The 10,482-nt window shown below is 48.0% G+C and overlaps 1 protein-coding gene across 1 annotated transcript in view; it reads right to left on the reverse strand.

The window, feature by feature from the left end:
- Nucleotides 1-8,594, reverse strand: part of NAALAD2 (N-acetylated alpha-linked acidic dipeptidase 2) — a 34,040-nt gene extending 25,446 nt beyond the window's left edge. Inside the window, exons 1-2 of the mRNA XM_035114942.2 lie at nt 8,418-8,594; nt 2,914-3,025 (exon numbers count right to left, since the gene is read on the reverse strand). Coding sequence (XP_034970833.2) covers nt 2,914-3,025; nt 8,418-8,499 — 194 coding nt within the window. The 5' untranslated portion in view covers nt 8,500-8,594. The remainder of the gene's footprint in view (nt 1-2,913; nt 3,026-8,417) is intronic.
- Between the last annotated feature and the right edge of the window lie 1,888 nt (nt 8,595-10,482).

A 10,482-nucleotide genomic window follows, 5' to 3' on the forward strand; every position in this document is an offset into this window, starting at 1 on the left:
TAAGCGCTGGGATGTCCTGTTCCCCAAAGGGCAAAGCAGGCAAACCTTTTCCAAAATGGTTTAGAATAGCCAAGGTGGGTGATTCCAAAATAATTCTATTCCATATCATCTCTTCCCCCCCCCTCCAATGGATGCATCTTTGTGTTAAAAAATGGGTGTGGTATTTAAGACAGTCCAGGGCAGTTTTTTTCTCAAGTTTAGTTCCTCAACTGTTGTGAGACTACAACTCCCATTATTCCTGACCACTGGTCCTGCTAGCTAGGGATGATGGGAATTGTGGTCCAACAACAGCTGGGGGGCGAACTGGTCCAGGGGCTTGAATGCGGCCCTCTGGATCTGGCCCTCAAAACTCTCCTCAGGGGACACACACTCTCACTGGCCCTTACTTTGTTCCTTGAGTGTATTTGCCTGACTGAGCTCTGGCCTGAACTCTGCTGGGATAGCTCAGTCAGTAGAGCACAAGACTCTTAATCTCAGGGTTGTGGGTTCAAGCCCCACATTGGGCAGAAGATTCCTGTGTTGCAGGGGGTTGGACTAGACGACCCTCATGGTCCCTTCCAAACTCTACAGTTCTATGATTCTATGATGTCTCTTGTTTTACTGGATGAAAGATAGAGAGGGGTGTCTGAGCGTGACTAACCTGCCGTGTAAAGGCACTATTTGCATGCATTGCTCTGCCCAGTTTACCTCTGACCCTGTCTGCCCTGGCTATGTGCCCCTCAGAAGGTTTCCCAGATCTGAAAGCAGTTGCCTACTCCTTATTTAAGAAAATTCATCAGTCCATCTAGCGAACTATTGTACTACTCTAAACCTAAGATCCTACTGCATCAGCCAAACCATCTGTGAAGTATCTCCCTCCCTCTATGATTCTTGATTATACAGCTTGCCTGGGCCGTCTGCTACTGGCCATGCAAACTGCAGCGTGACGACAGCCTTACTTTTCTTTATATATAGTAAGATAATGCTTACAGTACCACAAGTTTGTACTGCCGTGTCCAAAAGCAAACGAATTAAGTTGTCATAATTTGGCAAAGGGCAAGAATAATTCACTGCTGCCTTAAGCAGAGCAGATATACGGCAAACTGGAACATATCCAACTTAAATAAATGCATCCTTTTCAGCGTATTTCCCAAGAGTGGATTCTCAAGTGGGTTAAAGTTTAAATGAGACGAGTGCTATGTCTATATGTGAAATTGCAGAGTTGTGGTCAGTAGGGTATGCGGAATATGTGTGGGGGTGGTGAGGGATAAAAGAAAACCAGGTTAGATAGGATGGAGGCACATGACTGCCTCCTCTCCAAAGGCAGACATTGTGGTTCAATGATTAATCAACGTCTGCAGCAAATTACAGTCCAAGCAACTCTGATGGTTAGTCAGCTGAGTCTGTTCTTCACGTGATGCTCTTCATCTGAGAAGGTTTCCAAGCTGTACCTCCTTTATCTCTCCCCAGATGTTCAACATTTGAGCAGCAAGAGCAGGGGGAAAGAGTGCTAAGCACCACCCCTGTCACTCTCTAGGACAGAGGTGGGGAACCCTCAGGCCTAGAGGTCAAATGTGGCCCTCCAAGCTTCTCCAAGCATGGTGCATGCTCTGGTTATCTCCCGCTTGGATTACTGCGTTTTGCTCTACATGGGGCTAGCTTTGAAGGTGACCCGGAAACTGCAACTAATCCAGAATGCGGCAGCTAGATTGGTGAGTGGGAGCGGCCGCCAAGACCACATAACACCAGTCCTAAGAGACCTACATTGGCTCCCAGTACATTTCCGAGCACAATTCAAAGTGTTGGTGCTGACCTCGAAAGCCCTGAACGGCCTTGGTCTCCAACCCCACCATTCAGCCAGGACACTGAGATCCAGCGCCGAGGGCCTTCTGGTGGTTCCCTCATTGTGAGAAGTGAGGTTACAGGGAATCAGACAGAGGGCCTTCTCGGTAGCAGCACCCGCCCTGTGGAACGCCCTTCCATCAGATGTCAAGGAAATAAGCAGCTATCCTAATTTTAAAAGACATCTGAAGGCAGCCCTGTTTAGGGAAGCTTTTAATATTTAAAGCTGTATTGTTTTAATATTCAATTGGGAGCCACCCAGAGTGACTGGAGAGACTCAGCCAGATGGGCGGGGTATAAATAATAAATTATTAATATTATTATTATTATTAGTAGTAGTAGTAGTAGTAGTATTTTCTCTCTCTGGGCCTTGGAAATCTCCCTAGCCCGCCCGCCCCCTGCCTTGTACCTGGAGCATTTCTGCCTGACCTCTGATGGCACCTCTTGCTCATCTGAATGGAGCATAGAGAAGGGTGTGTGAGCATGTGCAGAAGCTAGCCTCCTGCACAAAAAGTCAAGTTCACATTTATTGCTCCACCCACTTTTGCTTTGGGCCCCACCCACCACTGACATGTGGATCCTTGGAAGACTGCCCAGAATAAAATGTGGCCCTCAGCCACAATCTCCAATTTCTGTTGTAGACTGCCTCTTTCTGTGATGTTGTGTATGATGCTTTTTGGGGTGTTTTTTGGCTAAGGGGCCAGGCGATATTTAAAGTCTTTGAAAGTTCTTGCACACATTTGTTCTGGGTCCTCACCTCCCTGCAATGGGGGTGGGGTGGGAACTCTGTTGCAACAGAAGAAGAAAGATCTGCCTTGCTTTCACTGGATTTTGCCTCCATCCATTCTTTTCTGACTGATAATGGATTTAGAGGACACAGAGTCCCTTGATGGGGAGTTGGGCTGCATATGCCAACCCCATTTTTTCCTATAACAGACCGAAGCAGGGGCCTGACCCTGTTCTGGCTGCCACTGCCTTTCACCTGGCAGTCTGTTGATGTCACCTGGAGAGACGCTTCTGGAGTTTTGCTCTGCATTTTTACAACTTTTTAAACAGTTACCGGTAGTCACCAAAGAAAGCTGCAAAACTCACCGCAGAAATTCCCGGATGTTTTCCGCCTTCAGTTCTGCAAAAAGTTGCCTTCTTGCATTTCGAAAGACGTGTGTTGTGCCAGCTGGCTTGTTCGCCGATTTCACGCACCATCCTGCAATGCCGTCGCAATGACAACCGTCAGTTCTGTCCCCCCTGTCCTTCCAAGCACTACTATTATGGGATTGCATCAAGGTTCCTTCCCCTTGCCCATCATCCAATGTGATGGGATTACAGTGGTACCTCTGGTTAAGAACTTAATTCGTTCCGGAGGCCAGTTCTTAACCTGAAACTGTTCTTAACCTGAGGTACCACTTTAGCTAATGGATCCTCCTGCTGCCGCCGCCGCACCGCTGCAGCACGCATTCTGTTCTCATCCCGAAGTAAAGTTCTTAGCCCGAGGTACTACTTCCGGGTTAGCAGAGTCTGTAACCCTGAAGTGTTTGTAATCCGAAGCCTTTGTAACCTGAGGTACCACTGTATTTGCAGGGAAGACGTGTGCTTTAAATGTGCCGTGTGGATGTGACCAGAGAAATCAGTAGGCTTCTCATACTGTGGAACAAAAAGATTGGCTAGATTGGCCTCTACTAGAGCCAGGGCCTTTTCAGTACTGGCCCCAACCTGGTGGAACGCTCTTTCCCAGGAGACCAGGGCCCTGCGGGATTTGTCATCTTTCCGCAGGGCCTGCAAGACAGAGCTGTTCCGCCTGGCCTTTGGGTAGACTCAGCCTGACCCCTGTGTTTTTCTCCCTCATGGCTTGGATTTATGGCCTACTTGAAATGAGGCTGCACTTTAAATTTTAATACTGTATTTTAATCTGTATTTTAATTAATTGTTTTTATGTTTTATTGTGGTTCTGTTGGTGTCAGCCGCCCTGAGCCCGGTTTTTGACTGGGGAGGGCGGGGTATAAATAAAAAATTATTATTATTATTATTATTATTATTATTATTATTATTATTATCATCGGCAAGTTCTGCATCTGTTAAAGGAGGGATGATGAATCTCTGCTCCATGGGCCATATCAAGGTCATGCAAGGGAGTGGGGCACAGTGGTTAGAGGAGTCTCTCTCTCCCTCCCTCCCTCTCCTTGTGTCCCAGTTGTGTGTGTGTGTGTGTGTGTGTGTGTGTGTGTGCTCTTTTTTCCAAGGAGCTCAAAGGGTTCTACCTCAGATCCCCCCCTCTTGATTTCACCCTCAAAACAACCCCATGAGGTCGGCTAGGCTAAGAGGGAGTTACTGGCCCAAGGTCATGCAAGGCAGTGTAATGTAATGGTTAGAGCAGCCTCCCTCTCTCCCTCCCCCCATGTGTCCTCACACCTCAGGTATATACTGCATAGATATATTTAGGTCTTAATACAGGGTGATTCATAATGAAGTATACAGCTTCCATTATGAATCACCCTGTATTGTCTCAAAGGAACTCAAGGTGGCCAACATGGATCTCCCCCCTTCTCCTCTCAATTTCATCCTCACAACAACCCCGTGAGGAGTGGTGCAGCAGTAAATCTGCTAGCACATTTGCAAAGCTAAGCAGGGTCCTGGATGGTTTCAAACTGGATGGGGAACCATGTGTTGAGATTCCTGCACTGCAGGACGTTGGGCTAGATGGCCCTTGCCTTGGGTTCCCTTCCAACTCTACAATTCTATAATTCAGTAGTTAGGCTTGGAATTGGCCTCCTACTAGAGCCAATGGAAGACTGTATTCAGTCCAGCGGTTATAGGGGACATCTTTGGGGAAGGCTCGCAGCTGGGGATCGAAGGGTTAACTCCTCCCCATGTACTCTAGGGAGCAAACGGACCTCTATAGGAGCCACTTCAAAAGTTGGCAACACCAGGCTAAACGAAAGCAGCTGCCAAGACGCAGGAAAGAATCTTGTATATATACTCAGGCAAGTTTGGGTAAGCGGCCCACATTTCTGTTTCGTTCTGTTTATTAAAAAAATAAAATTAGAAAGCCCTTGAGCTGAGCAAGAGCTATCTGAGTCACCGCTCCCTTGGGTTGCCTAATAAAGAGATGAGCAGAGCTCGGCTGGTTCGGTGGCATTGCTCAGATGCCTTCCCTCGCTCAGGGATCGCAAAGGAGAGTTGTCAGCAAGAGGCACTGCAGGAGGGAAATGAATTCCCTAAGCCTTATCTCTAGAGCAAGGGGTGGGAAAGATTTTTCAGTCTGAGGGCCACATTCTCTTTGGGGCAACTTTCTGGGGGCCACATGCCACGGGAGGGAGGGGCCAGTGACTTGGAGTAGCTGCCGAGACTATATAACACCAGTCCTGAAAGACCTACATTGGCTCCCAGCATGTTTCCGAGCACAATTCAAAGTGTTGGTGCTGACCTTTAAAGCCCTAAACCAGACATCCCCAAACTGCGGCCCTCCAGATGTTTTGGCCTACAACTCCCATGATCCCTAGCTAACAGGACTAGTGGTCGGGGAAGATGGGAATTGTAGTCCAAAACATCTGGAGGGCCGAAGTTTGGGGATGCCTGCCCTAAACAGCCTTGGCCCAGTATACCTGAAGGAGCGTCTCCACCCCCATCGTTCACTGAGGTCCAGCGCTGAGGGCCTTCTGGCAGTTCCCTCCCTGCGAGAAGTGAGGTTACAGGGAACCAGGCAGAGGGCCTTCTCGGTAGTGGCGCCCGCCTTGTGGAACATCCTCCCATCAGATGTCGAGGAAATAAACAACTATCTGTCTTTTAAAAGACATCTGAAGGCAGCCCTATTTAGGGAAGTTTTTCATGTTTGATGTTTTATTGTGTTTTTAATATCCTGTTGGAAGCTGCCCAGAGTGGCTGGGGAGTAAGTATTATATTATTATTATTATTATTATTATTATTGATGGAGCAATGAATGTGTATTTTACCACTGTGCAGTAGGCTAGCTTGAAACCCACCAGCTATCCTTACCTGGTTTAGCTGGCAAGGGGAAGCTGTTCCCCAAGTTGTGACTACTGTCACCTCAGCTGAGAGCTGAGTGCAGGGTGGGAACCAAAGGTAGACAAACTACCCCAGAAGGAGCATGGTGTGTCCCCACCTGAAACAGGACCCCTCCTCTAACACCCCATACGCTCTCAGTACGTTTCCAAGCACAATTCAAAGTGTTGGTGCTGACCTTTGAAGCCCTAAACGGCCTCGGTCCAGTATACCTGAAGGAGCGTCTCCACCTCCATCGCTCTGCCCGGACACTGAGGTCCAGCGCCGAGGGCCTTCTGGCGGTTCCCTCTTTGCGAGAAGCCAAGTTACAGGGAACCAGGCAGAGGGCCTTCTCGGTAGTGGCACCCGCCCTGTGGAACGCCCTCCCACAAGATGTCAAAAAGAAAAATAACTACCAGACTTTTAGAGGACATCTGAAGGCAGCCCTGTTTAGGGAGGCTTTTAATGTTTAATCGATTATTTTATTTTATTTTATTTTATTTTATTTTGCTGTTGGAAGCCACCCAGAGTGGCTGGGGAAACCCAGCCAGATGGGCGGGGTGTAAATAATAAAGTATTATTTATTATTATTATTATTATTATTATTATTATTATTATTATTATTATTATTTTATATTAACATTACTTAAACATTACTTCACTGGTTTCAAAATGTGATGAGCCCATGCTGGGGTTGCGCATTCTGCTGAGTCGAGCCTGGGGCACCTGCCACTAAGTCCTGTTCAGAGACCACCACTCCTAGAAAGATACAGGCCTGCCTCCTTTAGAAAAACCCTCAGCAGCTTAAAGCAAAAACAGAAGTTTTAGATGATGGGGGTGTGGGGGGTGAGGAACCAGCATGACATGATAAAAGTCCCCACTGTCAGCTTATATTTCTATCGCCTCTTTTCATCTTCATGACCAACATAACACAGAGCTTTCCAAATTACTCATTTTGGGTATTTGAGAGCAGACGGAAGGAGGAAAAACAACAATTACAACAATCTTGCCTCGACAAACTTGTACTTGTTTCCTTTACCGGGAAGGGTTATGTAAGTGTTCAGTCTCAGCAAAAGGCCTGCCTGTCTTGGAGTTGTGCTGTTTCAAAGCTTCACCTCTCTCCTCCCCCATAAAGAGGGCCTTTTTTTTTAAAAAAAAAGCATAAAGATGCATTGAGCCAAAACAGTCTCACTGCTACAGAACACAGGGAACCCGCCTTATCATTTTGGCCAATTCATCTAGGCCAATATTGTCTGCTCTGGCTGGTAGCGGTCCCCCAAGGTCTCAGGTCTTTCTCATTAATCCTTCTAACAGTGAACTCGGGTGCCGACAGGACTGGAGCCAAAACAGGGTGATCCAGCGTATTCAAGGTATCCCCTGAAGCTTGCGGAAGTACAAAACCTCAAGGCTCACATACAAAATAGGAGATTAATCTGCATGCTCAATATCCACAGAATATTGACTATCAGTTGGAAAACAAAAACAAAAAAACAGACAGAAAACCAGGATTTGGGAGGATTGGGATAACCTGTTTGGAATGAATGGCTGATCTGAACCCTCAACAGGAGCACTCCTCTTCAGAGGGAAGATGCGCTGCAACACTCTGTTGCAGGTCACACTCCTCACCTGTCAACATTTTTTTTAAAATAACAAAAGCCATGAGGCTTTACATGAGGCTTGCTTTCTGATGCCCTATAAATACATTAGAAAAGGGAAATTTGAGGATGTGGTGCCAGAAACATATTGATTACTCTGTTATTATCTAGGTCCTAGATGATACAATGGGTCTCCTTCCTTTGTAATTGGTTGTGTCGCTTTGGAAGAATAAAGGGCACCTGATTATCCATGCATCACCAGAGCTTGGATGGGCAATACGATGGGCATGGAAAATTTAAGGGATGGTCTTCCTCAATAACATTACCCGCTGAAGGGTCCAGCAGGTTTGCCAAAAACCCTGTGCCTTGGTGGGGAAAGGTTCCGAATCCGAAGGGTGCCTCCTGTGACAAGGTTTATCAGAAACGGAATACAAAAAGTCATTGGGGTTCGCTGGGACTTCCAGCGAACGGCAGAGTCCGTTTGGAATGCCTGCGCTCAGCCTTGGAGCAGCTGCAAAGCGGGAGCAACTAGAGCGCCTCGGAGCATGTGCAAAGCGCTTGTCCCATGCAGCGTGGGTGTACAGGAAGGTGCCTTTAATTAGGTCGGAACTATTCGTCCCACACCCGCCGGAGTGTCAGACAGCAGAGATTTCCCCCTTCTGTTGTTGCTACCTGACCCCATCGCCACCTCTCCTCTCACTGTGCGCTGCGCCCAGCTCAGGACTGGCAGCAGCAAACGCAGGATTTCAGACAGGTTTCTCTCCCGACCCTCCCTGGAGATGCCGGGGATCGAACCCGCGACCTTCTTGCTCTAACCACTGAGCCGTAGCCCCTCCCCCGAAGGGCTCCCTTATCCGTGCGCTCAGGGAAGCCCGTCTGGCAGCTTTGACGCGCGCGAAGCCCAGCTCTGATTTCCCTCGCCCACCCCACCTCGCGCGCCCTGTTCCAAGTAGGGGGCTGCCCCCTTTCCCGGAGCCCACAAGCCAGGATCCTCTCTCGACTCACCCACCAAGATCCCCAGCAGGAAGATCGCCAGGAGAGCCACGAAGCCCAGCCAGCTGCAGATAGCCACCTTCCTCCTGGCCATGGCGCGTCCCGGAGCGAAAGGAGGCTTGCTCAGGACGGGACGGGCTTTCGCAACCCTCCTGGGAGAGGATCCGAGCCGTCCCTCCTCCCACAGTGAGATCTTTCTCACGTCGAGAGAAAGGGGGCAGGGGAGAGTTGAACCGAGGTTGCTGGAGGGGCGCTCCAGGCCAGGAGGGGGCCCCTGTGTGGGCACTGGACGTCTCCTGCCAGCAAGATGCAAAGGTTCCCTCCTCCAGAAGTTTGCAAAACTGCCATTAAAAAAGAAAACAAGGAAAACAAGGAATGATCAAGATGTTTTTCTCTCTTCCACCCCCCCTCTCTGTACTTAATTACACTGCCCTGGGATCTTTGGATAAAGGGCAGTATAGGAATCAGATAAATAATAATTAGGGGGTTGTGGTTTGTCTTAATGATTACTCTAAGACTCAGCACCTGCAAATAGGGTTGCCAGACTCAATAGAGGACAGGACTTCTGTGCTTTTAATTGCCCTGCTCTCTTTTGAGTCTGGAAACCTTAAAGAGAAACCAGCAGACCCATTCCTTGGAAATTAAACAAAGGGTCTGCTGGTTTCTCTTTAATGTTTCCAGACTTAAAAGACAGCCGGGCAATTAAAGGCACAGAAGTCCTGTCCTCTATTAAGTCTGGCAACCCTACCTGCAAAGCAGGGCTTGTTTTGAGGGAGTTTTGAATTTGTTTTGTAGTAGCTGGGGCCCCCAAGCATGTGCAAAGTGCCTTTCCATTGTGCTGTTTGAATGTGGGGCTTCCTGGAACTCTCTCTCCCTTTGGAAGGATTTTTTTTTTAGTAGGGATAAATGTCAGGTTTTGCAATCAGGCAGGAAGAACCAGCTGCACAAATATAAGATGGGGAACAGCTGGCCTGCAAGAGGCAACCCACCATTAACTGGAAACAAAGAGGAACAGTTGAGGGAATTGGGTATGTTTGGCCTGGAAAAGAGGAGACTGGAGGAGAGATAATGGTGGCCATCTTCAAATATCTTAAGGGCTCTCACGTGGAAGATGGAGAAAGCTTGTTTTCTCCTGCTCCGGTGGGTAGGACTTGAACCAATGGCTTTGAGTTACAAGAAGTAGGTCTTCGTCCCTTCTTCCCTGACACCAGTTTAGGTTCTGCCTCAGGTTCCAAGATGTTTTGGATCAGCCATGGTCCCAGGTTCTATCCTTGTCAAGGCCAAGCATGTACAAATTTTAGTTTATGAAGGAGGCCCTGTTCCCCTCCCAGAGATCCCCTTCCTATAGTGGTTTAACAGTCAAGTCCTCTTCTCGAGGAACTCTGGGAATTGTAACTTTGTGAGGGCAGCAGGGGTCTCCAGAAAGAAAAAGCCTTATGAAGTGGTGTTTTTCTCCTAACACCCATATGCCAAGGAAATACTGTCAAGAAAATATGAAGAATACTCTTCCAAAATGCCTAAAACATACCTTCCTCCCACCCCCACCCCCGGGGGGAAATTGTGTAGGTGTCCCATTTGCTGCTCTCGTTTTTAAAAGCTGTCCTCTTCATAGCCATAGCAAAAAAATACCTTCTGCTGCTTCCTTTTGTTACTTTTTTGTACTAGCTGAATCAGGGATTTTGGATGCCGAGTTGCAGCTTTAAGTCATGTTGCAGATGCTGCACATGAGCCTCTCCACATGTCCTTTTCATTATGCATGCCCATTGAATAGGGGTGGCTATGCCCAAGCTTGCTTTCAATCCTGCTGCAGAGCCACTGCCAGTCAGCTAATGGCCCGACTCAACATAAGGCAGCTGAGACTTTGCTCGATGCTCCTTGGGTGTGATTCTGCTGCAGTTCTTGTTTCCTTCAAGATACGAGCTGTATCAGTTGCTTTCAGCTATCCTACTGGTCTCTCAAAACCTAGCTGTCCTTAGGGTTGCCAGACTCAATAGAGGACAGGACTTCTGTGCCTTTAATTGCCCTGCTCTCTTTTGAGTCTGGAAACCTTAAAAAGAAACCAGCAGACCCTTTGTTT

Source organism: Zootoca vivipara, chromosome 4, assembly GCF_963506605.1.
Source record: "Zootoca vivipara chromosome 4, rZooViv1.1, whole genome shotgun sequence".
Classification (NCBI taxonomy): Eukaryota; Metazoa; Chordata; class Lepidosauria; order Squamata; family Lacertidae; genus Zootoca; species Zootoca vivipara.